This window comes from Pan troglodytes, chromosome 18, assembly GCF_028858775.2.
Source record: "Pan troglodytes isolate AG18354 chromosome 18, NHGRI_mPanTro3-v2.0_pri, whole genome shotgun sequence".
Classification (NCBI taxonomy): Eukaryota; Metazoa; Chordata; class Mammalia; order Primates; family Hominidae; genus Pan; species Pan troglodytes.
The window spans coordinates 26,213,275-26,234,544 of NC_072416.2; the positions used below are offsets into that span (position 1 = coordinate 26,213,275).

At 44.7% G+C, this 21,270-nt stretch overlaps 1 protein-coding gene across 5 annotated transcripts in view; it reads right to left on the bottom strand.

Annotated features, from left to right (window-relative positions):
• Nucleotides 1–5,203: 5,203 nt before the first annotated feature.
• Nucleotides 5,204–21,270, bottom strand: part of PALB2 (partner and localizer of BRCA2) — a 37,548-nt gene continuing 21,481 nt past the window's right edge. For 2 of the 5 annotated variants that reach the window (XM_510877.6, XM_063796860.1), the window contains 3 exons: nt 16,097–16,184; nt 9,938–10,086; nt 5,204–5,711 (listed from right to left, as the gene is read on the bottom strand). In XM_510877.6, the coding sequence (XP_510877.4) occupies nt 5,501–5,711; nt 9,938–10,086; nt 16,097–16,184 (448 nt within the window). In that variant the 3' untranslated portion in view covers nt 5,204–5,500. The remainder of the gene's footprint in view (nt 5,712–9,937; nt 10,087–16,096; nt 16,185–21,270) is intronic. The other 3 variants (XM_016929636.4, XM_063796861.1, XR_010152314.1) reach the window with 2 other exon arrangements.

Here is a 21,270-nt window from a genome sequence, read left to right on the forward strand (position 1 = left end):
CTCAGGGGACGGTAGGCAGGTGAAAGATGATTTTATTCAGCAGCAGCTCTCATCAGCAGCTTACTTACACTAGTTCTCTCACACTGTCTGCCTTGTCTCAGCCGCTTAGTCCCATGGCTCCCACACACAACTGCGAGGCTGGCTCTCCCTTGCCTTCAGGGTCAGCAGCTTAACTCTTTCTCTCAGCTGTGATCTGGCTCCCCCTGTCTGTCTGCAAAGACTGACAGCTCTGGCTCTCTCACTCTTTCTCTGGGCACGAACGCCTGTACAGTATCAGCAGGGCAATTATACCTTTTACAGAAAATAGTGGCTTAGAGCCAAGTGATGACCTTCCCATGTTATGCCTACATGGCTGTGATAACAAGTGGAGTTATACGCCTCTGTCTAAACTTGCTGAGTCACGCAGGATGTAAACATCTCACCTTGGCCTATCCTTGACCAAAGCACAGCCATGTTCCTTACAATAGCTAACAAAAATAGGTAAGCGAGGGAGGAGTTTAAGAAGGCTAATTCCTATTTCTAAGCAGGGAGCTAAAGGATATTGACTGAAATGGAAACACACGGGATAATGACTCCAAATTCTGAAATCTGCCTGAATGAATGATCCAATAATGCCACCAGTTTTACCTCAATTTCTTTTTATTTTTGTTAAATCCAAGTAAAATAAAATGTAATGGTATGCTGCCAGGCGCGGTGGCTCATACCTGTAATCCCAGCACTTTGGGAGGCCAAGGTGGGTGGATCACGAGGTCAAGAGATCGAGACAATCCTGGTCAACATGGTGAAACCCCATTTCTACTAAAAATACAAAAATTAGTTGGGTGTGGTGGTGCGCGCCTGTAGTCCCAGATACTCAGGAGGCTGAGGCAGGAGAATCGCTTGAACTCGGGAGGCGGAGGTTGCAGTGAGCCGAGATTGCGCCACTGCACTCCAGGCTGGCAACAGAGCAAGACTCCATCTCAAAAAAAAAAAAACGAAAACAAAAAAAAACATAGTATCATCCCACTGTTGTAAAATAATTTCTATTTATTATAGCATTCCTTTAAAACTCGAGTGTCTGGGGGCCAGGCACGGTGGGTCAAACCTGTAATCCCAGCATTTTGGGAGGCTGAGGCAGGTGGATCACCTGATGTCAGGAGTTCGAGACCAACCTGGACAACATGGTGAAACCCCGTCTCTACTAAAAATACAAAAATTAGCTGGGTGTGGTGGCAGGTGACTGTAATCCCAGCTACTCAGGAGGCAGGAAGCTGAGACAGGAGAATTGCTTGAACCCGGGAGGTAGAGGTTGCAGGGAGCTGAGATCGCGCCATTGCACTCTAGCCTGGGCAACAAGAGTGAAGCTCCATCTCAAAAAAGTCTCAAAAAAAAATTGAGTATCTGTTACGTACTAATTGTTGAGGCTGCAACAGTGAGCAAGCCAGACAGGCAAGCCTGGTTCAGTGGCTCACCTCTGTAATCCCAGCACTTTGGGAGGCCAAGGGAGGTGGATCGCTTGAGCCCAGGAGTTTGAGATCAACCTAGGCAACACAGGGAGACCTTGTCTCCATAAAAAATTTAAAAAATTAGCCAGGCATGGTGATGCATGTCTGTGGTCCCAGCTGCTTGGGAAGCTGAGGTGGGAGGACCAATTGAGCCCAGGAGGTCAAGGCTGCAGTGAGCTATGATCACACCACTACACTCCAGCCTGGGCAACAGAGTGAGACTCTGTTTCCCAAAAAAATGTAGCTCTTAGCTTAGGAAGAACCTAATCCTACTAAGTTCACAATTGGGGCCATCTCTTCCCATGACCTATCTAGTCTTTCAGTGTTACACGTATGTATGTATATATGTATGTATGTATGTATGTATTTATAGAGATGGGGTTTCACCGTGTTAGCCAGGGTGGTCTCAAACTCCTGACCTCATGATCTGCCCGCCTCGGCCTCCCAAAGTGCTGGGATTACAGGCGTGAGCCACTGCACCCGGCCTCAGTGTTACATTTAATCCTTTTGGTAAAACATAACAAATCATCTCTTATTTAAATAATTTGGGAGAGCTACTTTTCCCTTCAGCAAACAAATAAAGACAAAATATCAGCCTACATGGCCTGTAGGGTAAAAGTCCCAATATTAAGATCACATCCTTAGCAGATGAGGAAGAGTTAAAAGACAACACCGGTGCTTTTCAGTAGCATTCCCATCAAAGGATGGATAAGCATAAAAGCTGTCAGCTTCCCAGCACAAACTATCCCACCAACCCACCATGATCGCTCCCTCTGCCAGCCCATTTGCACGGTAGTCTCATCCCCTCTTATTCCCAACGGGACCTTATACCACCAGTTAGCTCTTCTTCCTTACATCTCAAAGGTCTCTCTTCTGGCTCTTTCTCCTGAACCCATAAACACATCAAAGTTCCTCTTAGCCTAAAAACAAAGTAAGAGGACCCTCCGCTGACCCTTTATAGATCTCTAATACCATTCCTCCTACCTTTCATAGACAAGCTGTTACACTTTTTCTTTTTGTCATTGTTTGAGACAGAGTCTCGCTCTGTCGCCCAGGCTGGAGTGCAATGGTGCGATCTTGGCTCACTGCAACCTCTGCCTCCTGGGTTCAAGCGATTTTCTGCCTCAACCTGCCGAGTAGCTGAGACTATAGGCGCCTGCCACCACTCCCGGCTAATTTTTGTATTTTTAGTAGAGACTGGGTTTCACCATTTTGGCCAGGCTGTCCTTTCTGCCCAGAATATCCTTTGCTTCTGCTTTGACCTACTTATCCCGCAAGGCTCAGCTAAATTGCCATCTCCCATGAAGTTTTTCTGGGACTCCTGGGTTGTCCAAACTGCTCAGCCTTGAGCTTCCATAATAGCACCTGGAACATATCCCTTAAATTTTTTTTTTTTAGCTTCCTTTTTTTTTAATTCGAGTCTCGCTCTGTTGCCCAGGCTGGAGTGCAGTGGTGCAATCTCTGCTCACTGCAATGTCTGCCTCCCAGGTTCAAGCGATTCTCCTGCCTCAGCCTCTCGAGTAGCTGGGATTACAGGTGTGTGCTACCACACCCAGCTACTTTTTGTATTTAAGAGACAATGTTTCACCATGTTGGCCAGGCCGGTCTCGAACTCCTAACCTCAAATGATCTGCCCACCTCGGCCTCCAAAGTGCTGGGATTATAGGTGTGTGCCACTGTGCCGGGTCTGAAACATATCCCTTAAATTTAAAGTACAGTCCTGACTGCTTTATGCGACAGTCTCTCCCACTAGACTGTGTACTTCTCAATGGCAGAGGTCTCACAGCAATGATTTACATACCTACTGTGTCAAGCAGATGCTCAGTTTGTGCAACCATTACTGACTAGAATTACTTTGTGCCTTAGTTTTGTTAACTCTTGTTATTATCAAGATAATAATACAGGTTTCTCAAGGTTCATGAGTAAATTAAATCTTTACAAAAAGTTCTCCAGTATCTATGATACACTAGCAAATAATTTGAGGTTAAAAATTGTGGGTATAGAATTTGTAAAAGAGGCTGGGTGTGGAGGCTTACACCTGTAATCTTAGCATTTTGGGAGGGGATGCCACAGTGGGTAGATGGCTTGAGCCCAGGAGTTCGAGACCAGCCTGGACAACATGGTGAGACTCTGTCTCACAAAAATTTTTTTTTAATTAGCTGGATATGGTAGCCCATACCTTAGTCCTAGCTACTGGGGAGGCTGAGGTTGGAGGATCGCCTGAGCGTGGGGAAGTTGAGACTGCAGTGAGCTGTGATACCACTGTACTCCAGCCTGTGCAACAGAGTGAGACTGTCTCAAAGAAAATATAATAGACATCCTTTGAAAAAAAAAATTAAAAAAATACCAGAATTTGTAAATGAGCAAAAACTACAGTATCATAAAAATGTGTCTTTTTGTGTGTGTGTGATCCACCCACCTCTTGTGATCCACCCGCCTCAGCTTCCCAAAGTGCTGGGATTATAGCACTGCACCTGGCCAAAAATGTTTTTTTTTTTTTTTTCCTGAGACAGAGTCTTGCTCTGTCCAGGCTGGAGCGCAGTGGTGTGATCTCAGCTCACTGCAACCTCCGCCTCCCGGGTTCAAGTGATTCTCCTGCCTCAGCCTCCCGAGTAGCTGGGACTACAGGTGTGTGCCACCATGCGCGGCTAATTTTGTGTATTTTTAGTAGAGATGGGGTTTCACTGTGTTAGCCAGGATGGTCTTGATCTTCTTACCTAGTGATCTGCCCACCTTGGCCTCTCAAAGTGCTGGGATTACAGGCGTGATCCACTGCGCCCGGCCCAAAAATTTGTCTTTAAAAAATATAATCTTCTTTGGCTGGGCACGGTAGCTCATCCCTGTAATCCCAGTACTTTGGGAGTCCGACGTAGGCAGATCACCTAAGGTCAGGAGTTCCAGACTAGCCTGGCCAACACAGTGAAACCCTGTCTCTACAAAAAATATAAAAATTAGCCGGGTATAGTAGAGCATGCCTGTAATCCCAGCTACTCAGGAGGCTGAGGCATGAGAATCACTTGAACCTGGGAGGCGGAGGTTGCAGTGAGCCCAGATCACCCCACTGCACTCCAGCCTGGGTGATAGAGGGAGACTCCGTTCTAAAAAAAAAACAAAAAACAAAAAACCAAGAAAAAAAAGAGTGGCAGTGGTTCATGCCTGTAATCCCAGCACTTTGGGAGGTCAAAGCAGGTGGATCACTTGAGGTCAGGAGTTCAAGGCCTGCCTGACCAACATGGTGAGACCCCCATCTCTATTAAAATACAAAAATTAGCCAGGTGTGGTGGTGGGTGCCTGTAATCCCAGCTACTTGAGAGGCTGAGGCAGGGGAATCACTTAACCTGGGAGGCAGAGGTTGCAATGAGCCAAGATCATGCCACTGCACTCCCGCCTGGGTGACAGAGTGAGGCTCCATCTCAAAAAAAGGTGACTCTAGTGATAATGCAGCACTGGCATGAAGGATGCATGAGAATGAAAAAGAGTAAGAGTATCCCTAAATTAGGATATTTTAGTAGGTTTCATTTTATTTTAGTATGTATGTAAAAATAAAGTATTACAAATAGCACAAAAAGTATATTGCATATTAGTGTAGTAAGTTAACTGAACTGAAATTTATACTTTACTAGGCAAAGACTATTGATTAAATATCCTGGTTGTATAATAATTAGTTCTTGCTTCTGCAAATGATCTTGAAAGAATGGGAAACAATAACATGCCAAGCAGAATGTATAAAAATAAATATTTATTGCCATTTGAAGCTTTATGTACACCTTTAAAAGCACATGTACAAATGTGGGAAATTACAAAAATCAACCTAAAACCCTTTTTCTCAAAGTAAACATAAATGTACATCCAAGATCAGTGGTGCCACCATCATTAGAATAAAAAATAAGTCTGTCTGGACATAAACAAGCAATCATTTTAAGTGTCATTCAGATATTCTCCTTTATATTTAAAACTCCAAAAAATACTAAGAGGCCCAATATATCCAGAAAATTGTGTTTTCACTTTACCCTAACTTATGAATAGTGGTATACAAATATATTTCCATCTTTTTGTCCAGCCAGCAAATGAGAGTCTGTACCCGACCATTTCACAAAAGACCAATGTTGGTCAGAGACAGGTGGGAGGAGGGCAGTACACTGACCGAGAAGTAAGTCCCAAATGGCAATTGTTCCAGAAGTCAAGATTGCTGCTGCACAGTGATCTTTCACGTCACCTTCCAGGAACCTGATAGCATACAAAGAAGATATAATTCAGATTACATATCCAAAAAACAATTAAAAAAAAAAAAAGGTCAAAACCATGTTCCCAAAACCAGCAACAGGAACAAAAATCCCTGTAACTATGAATGCCTACATTTGTAGCCTTAGAGGTCTGTTGGCTATTGTATTGCAGTTTTGGACAGAATCACATGTCCAGTTCCTGCCAATCTCTCTGATGCATCTTGTAGCAATTGAAGGCTGGCGCACAGTGGCCTTCCTTCCACTCTCCATCACTCTGGCCAAACTCAGTCCCAACTCAGTGTCACTGCTCTTGCCATTCTTTCTCCCTGACAGGCTCTCACCCCAGCTCTTAGCATGGCTGAGTTCTTGTCATCATTCAGGCCTGTTATGTCCATAGAAAGGTCACCCCTAATCCTCTATCTCAGGCAGTGTGCACACACATACGGGATCTGTTCCATCTTTATGACATATATGTTTTTATCTTCATTGCACTTTTCACTATTTGAGATTACCCTGTTTCCATATTCAGTGGGAATTTCCCCCATAAAAGACGCCATCTATGAAGCAGAAACCCTACCTGGTTGCCTTTTTCATTAAGACAAGGGCTCTGCAGTCAGCTACCTGGGTTTAAATTCTAACTCTACAAAGTAAGAGCTGTGCAACCCTGGGCAAATTATTTAACTTTATCAGTACAATAGGGATGATTTTAAGAGCACATACTTGACAGGACTGTGGTGAGGTTAAATGAAACAGTTCCTATAAAAGGCTTAGCGCAGTGCCTGGCACACAGGAGGTGCTCAATAAAAATTAGCTATTATTAGCCGGGTGTGGTGGCTCACGCCTGTAATCCCAGCACTTTGGGAGGCCAAGGCGGGTGGATCACCTGAGGTTGGGAGTTTGAGACCAGCCTGGCCAACATGGAGAAACCCGGTCTCTACTAAAAATACAAAATTAGCCAGGCGTGGTGGCACATGCCTGTAATCCCAGCTACTCGGGAGGCTGAAGCACAAGAATTGCTTGAACATGGGAGGTGGAGGTTGCAGCGAGCCAAGATCGTGCCACTGCACTCCAACCTGGGCGATAAAGTGAGACCCTGTCTCCAAAAAAAAAAATTAGCTGTTATTGTGGCCAGGCCTGGTGGCTCACGCCAGTAATCCCAGAACTTTGGGAGGCCAACGCAGGCAGATCACCTGAGGTAAGGAGTTCACGACTAGCCTGGCCAACATGGTGAAACCCCGTCTCTACTAAAAATACAAAAATTAGCTGGGCATGGTGGCACGTGCCTGTAATCCCAGCTACTAGGGGGGCTGAGGCAAGAGGATCGCTTGAACCTGGGAGGCAGAGGTTGCAGTGAGCTGAGATCATGCCACTGCACTCCATCCAGCCTGGGCAACAGAGAGAAACTCCGTCTCAAAAAAAAAAATTAGCTATTATTATTATTCACTGCTGTATCACTGGTGCCTGAGGCATGGCCAGCTCTCAAAAGAATATTATATGAATGAACTGCATGATACTTTTTATCCCTGGTTCCCACCCAACTTTGCGTACCTAACTCCTAACTTATCTTTGGAAACTCCCTAAGGTTTTCTTTGACAGTCTCTCCCCAACCCTCTACTGCCAATTAAGGTGCCCACCTCTCCACTCTTGTGCTCTCAAACAGTGCAAGCTTCATGTATTGTATTTTGTGCACTGAACAACAGTCACTAGTTTTCCCTTCTAATTTCCATAAAATTAGAAATAAGTGGTTTGTTTGTTTGTTTTTGAGACAGAGCCTTGCTCTGTCACCCAGGCTGAAGTGCAATGGCGAGATCTCAGCTCACTGCAACCTCTGCCTCCCAGTTTCAAGTGACTCTCCTGTCTCAGCCTCCCCAATAGCTGGGATTACTGGTGCACACCATCGCACCTAGCTCATTTTTGTATTTTTAGTGGAGACAGGGTTTCACCATGTTGGCCAGGCTGGTCGCGAACTCCTGACCTCAAGTGATCTGCCCGCCTCAGCTTCCCAAAGTGCTGGGATTACAGGCATGAGCCACCGCGCCCGGCCAGAAATAGCAGTGTTTTGCTATGGTCTGAATGCTTGTGTCCTCCCAAGATTAATCTGTTGAAACCTAATCACCAATGTGATGATATTAGGAGGTGGGGCTTTTGAGAAGTGATTGGTGGTTTTGTAAAACAGGCCCCAGAAAGCTGCCTTCTACCATGTGAGGACACATCTGTGAGCCAGGAAACGGGCTCTCACCAGACAGTGAATCCGCCAGCACCTTGATCTTGGACTTCCCAGCCAAAAGAATGGTAAGAAATACACTTTGTTGTTTAAAGGCTACCCAGTCTGTGGTATTTTGTTGTAGCAGCCTAATAGAACTAAGATATGCTTCCTACAGGATTGGTACCAAACAGGCTTTCAAGGATTCCTGAACAGATGAGTTTGAAAAGTGACAAAAGGAAATGCTTGACCAAGCAGTTATCTTTATCTTTAATCTCTAGGGCCAATGACTATCGTTCTCTCTTCAAATCCAAGGAAGCAAGTTTTATATGAAAGCACATACTGCAGATGATAGTTCTGAGGTTCTTAGGTTCTTAAAAAAAAAAAAAATTAGCCAAGCATGGTGGCATGTACCTGTAGTCCCAGCTACTTGGGAAGCTGAGATGGGAAGATGGTGTGAACCCGGGAGGCAGAGTTGCAGTGAGCTGAGATCGTGCCACTGCACTCCAGCCTGGGCAACAAAGCAAGACCCTGCAGAAGTGTCACAGCTAGCTAAGTGCATAGGGATACAGAATGTCTTTTAGAACATGCACTTATCAAATAAACTTTGCATAAGGTCCAAAAAAACATGTATTGTAACTGTGTGCATTATCCTTGTGAGTTATTAAAGTCAGACCTTGTTTTCTTGATTCACTTCAGCCCAGGCTGCAGTGCAGTGGTACAATCTCGGCTCACTGCAACCTCTCCCTCCCGGGTTCAAGCGATTATCCTGCCTCAGCCTCCTGAGTAGCTGGGATTACAGGCACACACTACCATGCCCAGCTAATTTTTGTATGTTAGTAGAGATGGGGTTTCACCGTGTTGGTCAGGCTGGTCTCGAACTCCTGACCTCATGATCCGCCTGCCTCGGCCTCCCAAAGTGCTGGGATTACAGGCGTGAGCCACTGCACCCTGCTTTTTTTTTTTTTTTGAGATGGAGTCTCGCTCTGTCTCCCAGGCTAGAGTGCAGTGGCACGATCTCGGCTCACTGCAACCTCTGCCTCCCAAGTTCAAGTGACCCCAGCCTCCCGAGTAGCTGGGATTATAGGTGCCTGCCACCGTGCCCAGCTAATTTTTGTATTTTTAGTAGAGACGGGGTTTCACCATCTTGGCCAGGCTGGTGAACTCCTGACCTCATGATGCACCTGCCTCAGCCTCCCAAAGTGCTGGGATTACAGGCGTGAGCCACTGCCTGGCCAGATAAACACTTATCTATAGATAAATATAAACTGCCTGCATGATAGAGGCTCAGTCAAACTCAGTCAGATTTCAAAGTAAAGATGTCTTCCTAAAGTACCTTAAATTTTCCTTAATTTAGGTTTAGGGAAAGAACGTAAATTATGTTTTTTAAATACAGAACGTTCATTACTCTTTATGTGAATTTTTTTTTTTTTTTTTGAGACAGGGTCTTGCTCTGTTGCCAGGCTTGAGTGAAGTGGTATGATTTCAGCTCACTGCAGCCTCCACCTCCCAGGTTCAAGCCATCCTCCCACCTCAGCCTCCCGAGTAGCTGCAAGTACAGAGGCATGCCAGCATGTTTGGCTAATATATATATATATATATATATATATATATATATATATATATTTTTTTTTTTTTTGGTAGAGACTGGGTCTTGCTCTGTTGTCCAAGTTGGTCTCAAACTCCTGGGCTCAAGCTCTCCTCCCACCTTGACCTCCCAAAGTGCTGGGATTACAGGCATGATCCACCATGTGCTGCCAAAACATTTACCTTAGGGGAAAAAACAGGGCTTGAATAAACACTATTAAAAACCTATATAACCCCATACTAGTAGAGATCAGGATGCAGGGAATCTGGGGTTTGACTCAAGTCCACTAATCTTCATCCTACTTCTGAATATTCCTATCATGATATATAGTATTTCATGTTTTCCATTCTTCTAAGTGACACAAAAATATCTAGTTTTTGTGTTTGCACAGTGCCTTTCAGAATGTCCCACCCATAGAGTAGCAGTTATGCACACTTGCCTGCCAGCCTGCCCTGGAGGAAGACAGTACAGCATCACACCCACGCTGAGAGTCGTCTTAGGGTTAATCACAATGAGCTGAAACACAGGGCTTCGCAACGACTCACTCTCTTTGGCACAGGGATGACTCAGGACAATAAAGAGAAGCCCCTAATTTCGGAGAAAAATAAATATCCCAAATAGACTGTCAAGAGTATGTCAGGAAAAATAAAGATCTGGCAGAGACAAAAACCAAACAATTAAAGCAATGACCGATAGGCTCTGAAGTATCCAGGATTTAACCAATGGCTTGATTTTTTTCCCTGCCATCTAGGAACTGTTGAGATTATTACTGGACTGGACTTCTGGCTTCTTCTTCTTCTTCTTTTTTTTTTTAGAGACAAGGCCTTCCTGTGTTACCCAGGCTGTTGTTGAACACCTGGCCTCAAGGGATCCTCCCACCTCAGCCTCCCAAAGTGTTGGGATTACAGACGTCAGCCACCGCGCTCAGCCAACTTCTAGCTTTAGCTTCTCCTGCTTCCGGTTCCCAGTGTTTGTTTTAGCCAGTCTTGCCAGGCATGAATCTGATTCATCCATTTCCTTCCCCTTAGATAGTACTACATTTCATGCCATTCATTTGGGGAAATATTGGCAAAGAGAGAATGAGGACACACATGTGCAGGGAGTGCTCAAATTAGAAATATTCATTTGTAAATTGGTTTTTGAACATTCAGAACATGTTTTCCCATAAAAACAATCTTGTACATGGTGGCTGGTTTCTCAGACCAGCCCACAATAGCCTATTTAAAACCCTGACTCTACTACTCTCTACGAATAAGGGTGACCAAAAAACGATACCATCACCTATGGCTGTTTCTGTGAGAAAATGTGTTAAAGTTCTCTCCTGGCTTTAAAATTACAGGCTCTAATAATAATATTACTGTATGTATATATATATATATATATATACACACACACACACATATATACAGATTTTTTTTTTTGAGACGGAGTTTCGCTCTTGTTGCCCAGGCTGGAGTGCAATGGTGCGATCTCAGCTCACTGCAACCTCCGCCTCCCAGGTTCAAGTGATTCTCCTGCCTCAGCCTCCCAAGTAGCTGGGATTACAGGTATGCGCCACCATGCCTGGCTAATTTTTGTATTTTTAGTAGAGACAGGGTTTCACCACGTTGACCAGGATGGTCTCGATCTCCTGACCTTGTGATCCACCCACCTCAGCCTCCCAAAGGGCCGGGATTATAGGCGTGAGCCACGGCGTCAGGTCAAATGATTGAATTTATTAATGAAAATAAAATATTTTTATATTTAGAAAACAACTGAGGTAACTCAGGAGGCCGAGGCAGTAGGATAGCTTGAGACAAGCCTGGGAAACACAGCTGAAGACCTCATCATCTAAAAAAATTAAATTAAAAGTTAGCTGGGTGCTGTGGCTCATGCCATGTAATCCCATCAACTTGGCAGGCTGAGTGGGGAGGATCGCTTGAGCCCAAGAACTCAAGGCTATAGTGAGCTATGATGGTGCCACTGATCTACAGCCTGAATGACAGAGTGAGACCCTATCTCTAAAAGGAAAAAAAACTGAGGATTTAAAAATGTTAAATGCTATACAGTTAAGAAGAGGCTGACAAACTATGGCCCACCAGGTAAATCTAACCCAACACATTTTTTTTTTTTGAGACGGAGTCTTGCACTGTCGCCCAGGCTGGTGTGCAGTGGTGCGATGTCTGCTCACTGCAAGCTCTGCCTCCTGGGTTCACGCCATTCTCCTGCCTCAGCCTCCCGAGTAGCTGGAACTACAGGCGCCCGCCACCACGCCCGGCTAATTTTTTGTACTTTTAGTAGAGCGGGGTTTCACTGTGTTAGCCAGGATGGTCTCGATCTCCTGACCTCATGATCCACCCGCCTTAGCCTCCCAAAGTGCTGGGATTACAGGCGTGAGCCACCGCGCCTGGCCACCCAACACTTTTTTTGGGGGGATAGGGTCTCACTGTCACCTAGGCTGGAGTGCAGTGGCATAATCAGCTCACTGCAGCCTTGAATTCCTGGCCTCAAGCAATCCTCCCTCCTTGGCCTCCCAAAGCACTGGAATTACAGCTGTGAGCCACCATGCCTGGCCCCAGTGCTTATTTTTCCATGGCCAATAAACTAAGAATGTTTTTCAGATTTTGAAATGGCTGAAAAACATCAGAAAAATAACATTTTGTGACATGCCAAAATTAACATATGAAGTTCAAGTTTCAGTCTCCATAAAGTTTTATTAGAACACAGCTACATCCATCCATTTGCATACAGTCAGTCTATGGCTGATTTGGGGCCACAATGGCAGAGTTGAGTATGTAAAACAGAGATTGTAAGGCCAGCACAGCTGAAAGTATTTGCCGTCTGGTCATATATGGAAAAAGTTTATCAATCCCTGCACTAAACAGTTAAATAAATAATACAATGTTATTTCTTTCTTTTTTTTTTTTTTGAGACAGAGACTTGCTTTTTCGCCAGGCTGGAGTGCAGTGGCAGGATGTCATCTCACTACAACCTCTGCCTCCTGGATTCAAGCAATTCTCCTGCCTCAGCCTCCCAACTAACTGGGACTACAGGTGCGCACCACCATGCCCAGCTAATTTTTGTATTTTTAGGAGAGACGGAGTTTCACCATGTTGGCCAGGATGGTCTCAATCTCCTGACCTCGTGATCTGCCCGCCTCGGCCTCACAAAGTGCTGGGATTACAGGTGTGAGCCACCACGCCTGGCATAAAATATTATTTCTGAAGATTGGCTTTATGGGGGACTTTTACTTACTATCTTACACATGTCTGTGTGAAATGTTTTAATATCAAGTGGGTATTGATGTTGTAATATAAAAGGTATAACATTATTTAAATGCTTAATAAGTAAATTCTAGGCCAGGCATGGTGGCTTACGCCTGTAATCCCAGCATTTTGGGAGCGTGAGGCGGGTGGATCACAAAGTCAGGAGCTCAAGACCAGCCTGGCCAACTTGGTGAAACCCCGTCTCTACTAAAGATACAAAAAAATTAGCCAGGCATGGCGGCAGGCACACCTGTAATCCCAGCTACTTGGGAGGTTGAGGCACAGAATTGCTTGAACCTGGCAGGCGGAGGTTGCAGTGAGCCGACATCACACCACTGCACTCCAGCCTGGGTGACAGAGCAAGAATCTCGTCTCAAAAAAAAAGTAAATTCTAGAGATGAATTCAACTGTCAGTCTATCTATCTATCTATCTATCTATCTATCTATCTATCTATCTATCCATCAATCTATCTATTCGTTGTTGTTGTTGTTCTTTTGTTTTGAGACAGAGTCTTCCTCTGTCGCCCAGGCTAGAGTGCAATGGCACGATCTTGGCTCACTGCAACCTCCGCCTCCAGGTTGAAGTGATTCTCCTGCCTCGGCCTCCTGAGTAGCTGGGATTATAAGCACCTGCCACCATGCCCGGCTAATTTTTGTATTTTTTAGTAGAGACAGGGTTTCATCATGTTGGTCAGGCTGGGTCTTGAACTCCTGACCTCAGGTGATCCACCTGCCTCAGCTTCCCAAAGTGCTGGGATTACAGGCGTGAGCCACCATGCCCAGCCTAGTTATTATTATTATATATATTTTTTTGAGATGGAGTTTTGCTCTTGTCACTCAGGCTGGAGTGCAGTGGCACACTCTCGGCTCACTACAACCTCTGGCCCCTGGGTTCAAGCAATCCTCCTGCCTTAGCTTCCCTAGTAGTTGGGACTACAGGCGCACACACCACACCCATGTAAATTTTGTATTTTTAGTAGAGACAGGGTTTCACCATGTTGGCCAGGCTGGTCTTGAATTCCCGACCTCAGGTGATCCACCCGCCTTGGCCTCTCAAAGTGTTGAGATTACAGGTGTGAGCCACTGCACCTGGACTATTAGTTATTTTTGGGACAGGGTCTCACTCTATCGCCCAGGCTGGAGTACAGTGGTGCCATCATGGCTCACTGCAGCCTGGAACACCTGGGCTCCAGTGATCCTCTCACTGGAGAAGCTGGTATTACAGGCATGTGCCACTACACCTGGCCACAACTGTCTTATTTAAAGGAGGACAAAAGTTAGGCTCAAGATTACGTGTTGGATTATATAAGACCACACAAGTTTTAAGTTCAATTCCACAGATCCTACTAGGCTAGGGAAAGATGTGGTCTTTGTGTTCAGAGCCTCTGGATGCTGATCCTCTCACTGTAATCACCAGGCAAGTCAGTCTCTACACAAATGCTGAGCCTGCTGCCATTGTCTCTGCTCATGGCTTCAACAGTGAATACTCAAGTAGTTATTCATTACTCCTAGACAACTACTTTCCCACTGTAACTAGATTGTGAGTCAAGGCTTTTTATTTATTTATTTATTTATTTTGAGACAGAGTCTTGCTCTGTCACCCAGGCTGGAGTGCAGTGGCGCAATCTCGGCTCACTGCAACCTCCGCCTCCTGGGTTCAAGCAATTCTTCCTGCCTCAGCCTCCTGAGTAGCTGGGATTACAGGTGCCTGACATGACATCTGGCTAATTTTTGTAGTTTTAGTAGAGACGGGGTTTTACCATGTTGGCCAGGCTGGTCTCGAACTACTGACCTCATATGATACACCCACATCGGCCTCCCAAAGTGCTGGGATTATAGGTGTGAGCCACCATGCCAGGCCAAGACTTTTTTTTTTTTTTTTTTTTTTGAGACAGGTTCTCACTCTGTTGCCCAGGCTGGAGTACAGCAGTGTGATCATGGCTTACCACAGCCTCGACCTCCTGGGCTCCAGGGATCCCCTGAACTCAGCCTCCTGAGTAGCTGGGACTACAGCTGCATGCCACCATGCCTGGCTAATTTTTGTCTTTTTTTATAGTGATGGGGTTTTGCCACGTTGCCCAAGGTAAAACTTTTTTTTTTTTCTTTTTGTTTTTTGAGATGGTGTCTCGCTCTGTCGCCCAGGCTGGAGTGCAATCGTGCAATCTCGGCTCACTGCAACCTCCGCCTCCTGGGTTCAAACAATTCTCTTTCCTCAGTCTCCCAAGTAGCTGGGATTACAGGCCTGCGCCACCACGCCCAGCTAATTTTTGTATTTTTAGTAGAGGTGGGCTTTCACCATATTGGTCAGGCTGGTCTCAAACTCCTTACCTCAGGTGTTCCACCCACCTTGGCCTCCCAAAGCGTTTTTTTTTTATTAATACAAAATATTTTATATATTTATGGGGTACATGTATTTGTTATGTGCACAAAGTATATAATGATCAAGGCGGGGTATTTGGGGTACCCATCACCTCGAGAATCTATCATTTCTATGTATTGGGAGCATTTCAAGTCCTTTCTTCTAGCTACTTTGAAATATATAGCACATTGTTGCTAACTACAGTCATTCTACTCTGCTACTGAATATTGGAGCTTATTTCTTATTTCTAACTGTATGTTTGTACCCACTAGCCAAGACTATTAGTGCAAGAGCTGAGTAACTGTATTTATTTCTGTGTGAGAAGACTAAAGCCTAAGAGTAAAGCATGTTAGCTGGGCACTGTGGCTCACATCTGTAATCCCAGCACTTTGGGAGGCTGAGGCGGGTGGATCACCTGAGCTCAGGAGTTCGAGACAAGCCTGGCCAACATGGCAAAACCCCATCTCTACTAAAAATACAAAAATTAGCCGGGCGTGGTGGCGGGCACCTGTAATCCCAGCTACTTGGAAGGCTGAGGCAGGACAATTAATTGAACCTAGAAGGCAGAGGTTGCAGTGAGCTGAGATTGCGCCATTGCACTCCAGCCTGGGCAACAAGAGCAAAACTCCATCTCAAAAAAAAAAAAAAAGTATTTCTGGGATTATTGGATCATTTAATCATCCTTCCTAAGGCTACTTAAACATGGCAATGTGGCTGGGAGTCAAGTCTGATAACAGGCATAATAGTTCTCAGTTCAAATCCACAGCTAGAAATAAATATTTGCCCTCAGGTCCTACAGCCAGAAAATTTACCAAGCAATCACTGTACCAACACTTATTTTCATCCTAAATTTCAAGAAAGGACAAACATTGCTATCCAATTTTGAAAAAAGACGCCACGGGGAAGGTTTGTTCATTACTGCTTATGACTTACTGCTCTCACTTAATGAGACCAACAGTAACACACAAAGTGGTCCCAGCCAGTCATTACTTACCATTTCAGAATAGGCTTTGTGACAGACTGAAGCTTGGTAAGAATCATCAATGTGCATCTTTTTCAGGAGTTGACCAGTTTTTAAATTCCTTAGATAACAAAAATAAATAAGCTGATCACATTCTTCCAACAAACCAGTTTTCAGAAAATATTTTCTTATTCATCATAGCATGTCTTAGGAGGTGACCAGGGAAAAAACTAAGAGCTCCTTAGTTTTCTTTAGTCATAGATTTAGGTAAAAGTAGAACTGTGGGTTAATTTTGCCAATAGTTTCATTTGATAGTTCAGCCTTAGATTAAATCTACAATGCCCCTAGGGATAAATCTCTCCAAATTCCATGAGGAAGGTTCCATCATCTCATTCAACCTGGTATTGAAATCAGGCACATGGTATAGCAGTATCATGATTTTGTGACACTTCTTGTTATGTCTAAATTTTCCATGGAAGACAACGGCCAGGAAACCAAATTTTGTAGGGCAAGAGACTACACCTAAAAGAGAGTTACAATTATATCTCTATTACATGTATTTATACTACAACTAGACCAAAATAATGGATAGAAGGAAGGATTGGAGTGGGGTAGGAAGAGAGGGGTGAATATAAAGAAGAAAAAAGATAAAGTTTGTTGGAATCACTTCCCAGCTTTTTTTTTTTTTTTTTTTTTTTTGAGATGGAGTCTCGCTCTGTCACCCAGGCTGAGTGCAGTGGTGCCATCTTGGCTCACTGCAATCTCCACCTCCCAGGTTCCAGCAATTCTTCCACCTCAGCCTTCCAAGTAGCTGGGATTACAGGCACCCACCACCATGCCTGGCTAATTTCTGTATTTTTAGTAGAGGCAGGGTTTCACCAGGTTGGCCAGGCTGGTCTTGAACTCCTGACCGTAGGTGATCCACCTGCCTCGGCCTCCCAAAGTGCTGGGATTACAGGCACGAGCCACTGCACCTGACCTGCTCCCCAGCTTTATTGAGGATTTGTGACATTGATAACTGCTTTGTCATGATACTCTATTTTTTTGTTTTTGGAGCTTAGGGTCTTGCTCCATTGCCCAAGCTGGAGTGTGGTGGCGTGATCATGATTCACCGTAGCCTTGACCTCTGGGGCTCAAGCGATCCTCCCACCTCACTGCCCCAAGTAGTTGGGACTACAGCTGCGTGCCACCATGCCTGAATAATTTTTTAATTTTTTGTAGAGACAGGGTTTCACTATATTGCCCAGGCTGGTCTTGAACTCCTGGGCTCAAGCAATCCTCCCACCTCAGCCTCCCAAAGTGCTGGGATTACAGGTGTGAGAGACTGCACCTGGTTCATGTTACTCTGTTGATGAAAAACTTTCAGTTGGCTCCCATTAGCCACAACATAAAGTCCAAGTTCTTTTTTTTTTTTTTGAGATGGAGTTTTGTTCTTGTTGCCTAGGCTGGAGTGCAATGGCACAGCCTCGGCTCACTGCAACCTCTGCCTCCCAGGTTCAAGCAATTCTCCTGCCTCAGCCTCCTGAGTAGCAGGGATTACAGGCAGGCGCCACCACACCCAGCTAATTTTTGTATTTTTAGTAGACACGGGGTACACCATTTCGGCCAGGCTGGTCTCAAACTCCTGACCTCAGGTGATCCACCCGCCTTGGCCTCCCAAAGTGCTGGAATTACAGGCGTGAGCCACCGCGCCCGGTGGTATTTATAACTCTCATGAATCCAGCAGTGCAATATTACATTATCACTCATTGCTCCATTTCCTGAAATCTTTCTGCCTGAAGAACATATGCATTTCCTTGACTCTAGACTTTGCTCAAGCTATGCCTTCCAATGACCCCTGCTCCCCCAACTCCCTGCCACCCATTACAGAAGAGTTCCCATCCCTGTTACTGACGAATTCCCATCCATTTCTTAGGGCCTAGTTATATCCCACCCCCTCCAAGCTGCATGAACTCACTTGAGACTACAGCAGTCCACAGTCATCTCCTCTCCTTTAATTTTGTCCATATACCTCATTTGGTATGCAATATACTACTGGCAATACTGTATCATGTATTCACTCAACAAATACAGAATTCTATGGGCCAGATACTGTGTATAAAAAACTGAAGAAGGAAAATTAAATTTTTATGTGCATATGCAAAGTTTTCCTCCTATCAGGGACACCAGATGGGTGTCCTACGGAGTTTCATACATGGTCTGTATTTAGTAATTGTTCTTTCCTCAAATCCCAAATCACTTTGACCTTATGTGAATTGTAAAAAGGATTGTACTGAAATTGTAGGCTTTGATTGTAAAGGCATCTTATTTACCTACTAGATTATAGGGGCCCTGGGACCAGGATTCATATCTGATTCATCTCTGCATCTCTCACAGAGAATGGGACATAAGTAGAGACCCAGATACCTACTGAATGTTTGGAAGATATTAAATGAAATCTCTCAGTGAATATGGACAGCAAGACTTCCTTACACACTGGCCCCTCAGTGTTTAACAATGTTTTAACGTGTTTCTTTGGTATGACTTCATTGTAAACATTAAGCTTAAGAAAGTTTTTTTTTTTTTTTGAGACGGAGTCTCACTGTCGCCCAGGCTGGAGTGCAGTGGCGTGATCTCCGCTCACTGCAAGCTCCACCTCCCGGGTTCATGCCATTCTCCTGCCTCAGCCTCCCGAGTAACTGGGACTACAGGCACCCACCACCACGCCTGGCGAATTTTTTGTATTTTTAGTAGAGACGGGGTTTTACCGTGTTAGCCAGGATGGACTCCATCTCCTGACCTTGTCGTGATCTGCCCACCTCGGCCTCCCAAAGTGCTGGGATTACAGGCGTGAGCCACCGTGCCCGGCCAAGCTTAAGAAATATTTAGACCTTCAGCATAGTTTCCAAAAAAAGCCACTTGACACTTGAGTATAACATGAATCACTTGAGACATCTAACAAATCAGGAGTTAAATAAGAACAAATACTACATGTAAGTATAAAATTATACAGAGCCCAAAAGGTAAGTAATAGCTTTTGACAGACAATATGATTAATACACCTTTGAGTAACTACCCTAAACATGGAGCTAAGGCAGGCACCAAGAATAGATATGAGACATGGTACCTGTCTTCAAAAACGAGAGAGGATAAACAACACAAAGCAGCAAATACTAAATTAAAAATCAAGGCAGGCCAGGTGCAGCAGCTTATGTCTACAATCCCAGCACTTTGGGAGGCTGAGGCGGGAGGATTACTTGCATTGAGGAGTTCACGACCAGTCTAGGCAACATGGGAAGACCCTGTCTCTACAAAAAAAATTAAAAAAAAAAAAATTTTTTTTTTTTTAATTAGTCAAGGCTGGTGGCATGCATCTGTAGTCCTGCTACTCAGGAGGCTGAGGTGGGAGGACTGCTTGAGCCTGAGAGGTTGAGACTTCAGTGAGCCATAGTCATGCCACTGTACTCCAGCATGGGCAACAGACTGAGACCCTCTCTCAAAAAAACAAAAACAAAAAAACAACCAAGGCAGTATGAATTCGGAGAAGGAAACATCAATGAAGGCTGGAATAGTACAACAGAACTCAAGGTAACTGTGGGGGTGAAAATATCCCCTAAGGGGAACTTAGAAGCCAAGTATAGAAATCCCTCCCCAACTTCCCAGCACTCTAGAAGGCCGAGGTGGGAGGGTTGCTTAAGTCCAAAAGTTCAAGACCAGCCTGGAAAAAATAGCAAGACCCTGCCTCTACAAAGAAAAAGAAAAAGAAAAATTAACCAGGCATGGTGGTGTACATCTGTGGTCTCAGCACTTTGGGAGGCTGAAGTGGGAGGATTGCTTGCGCCAAGGAGTTCAAGACCAGCCTGAGTAACATATCAAGTTCTCATCTCTACAAAAAATTTAAAAATTAGCAGGGCATGATGCTGTGTGCCTGCAGTCCCGCTACTCAGGAGGCTGAGGTGGGAGGATTCCTTGAGCCCAGAAGTTTGAGGTTGCAGTGAGCTACCTCAAAATGCAGTGAGTCATGCCCATGCACTCCAGCCTGGGTACTGAGTGAGACTCTGTTTCAGAAAGAAATCCCTCCCCAATCTCAAATTCCTTTGTGACCTCTTATATACGAAATGCCAAAGGACTACTTATAGAAAAAGGGTACAACTGAGAGATGGGAAGGAAAAAGGGAGGAAAGGAGGATGGCAGAGCTGGAGAGGACATTTTTGTACTAGAGCACTGGGGAAATAAAAGCTGAAAGAAAGCAAACATGGGCCCCTGTAAAGGTTTTCTTTTGAGGGATGAGGGTAGAGTTGAAGAAAGAGTATTTACAATGTAGTCGAATAAAAAATGACCTGCGTTTGAGCCCAGGCATTCGAGGTTGCAGTGAGCTATGGTCATGCCAGTGCACTCTAGTTTGGGTGAGAGTAAGACATAGTCTAAAAAAATTTTAAAAAATATATCAAGTTTGAATATTGATTAATGGCAAGGAGATGAACTACTAGATTATTTTAACAGTTCAGGAGACAGATAATGAAGGTGTGGACTATGGAAATAGCACAAAGAATAGAAAAGACAACTTTTGGAAGAGCACCGTCCTCAAATAACACCCCTCGGCAGAAACCCTGGTGAAAGTGCTCCAAGTGGGCCAAGCACTACCCTAGACAACAGGACATCTGAAAGCAGGGTCTTCTGGCAGATCAGAACATAGTCAAATTTCAGAGGCTTTCTGGTGGGAAGGGCACAACGTTTCTCTCAAGGGCCATACTTTTCTAGTTTATTCCTAGAAGGTTAGGGTTGTAAGTCACCATAGTGTTTAAAAAAAAGAAAACAAAAAAAGGTTAGGGTTGGGTGGTACATAAGAGCTAGGGTAGTGGTCACACTAATATCATAACTTCCTCTTACCAAGACCCACTCTGGCCCTAAGGAAACAGTTAATAGACAAGGCTTCTGAGAAAAGAAAAAAAATCAATCTATTCTCCTAATACAAATTAAACTTGCAAGTAAGTGCCTGTGGCTGGGTATGGTTCTCCCTGTAGTCAGAAAAGAGATGGCTGGGGAATCCTGTGATGGTTTCTCTATCACAAATCTGTTAATTTGGTTCCTGTGATCACACTTTTTTCTTTTCTTTTTTTGAGACAGAGTCTCACTCTGTCACTCAGGCTAGAGTGCAGTGGCGCGATCGGCTCACTGCAACCTCTGCCTCCTAGGTTCCAGCGATTCTCCTGCCTTAGCCTCGCACC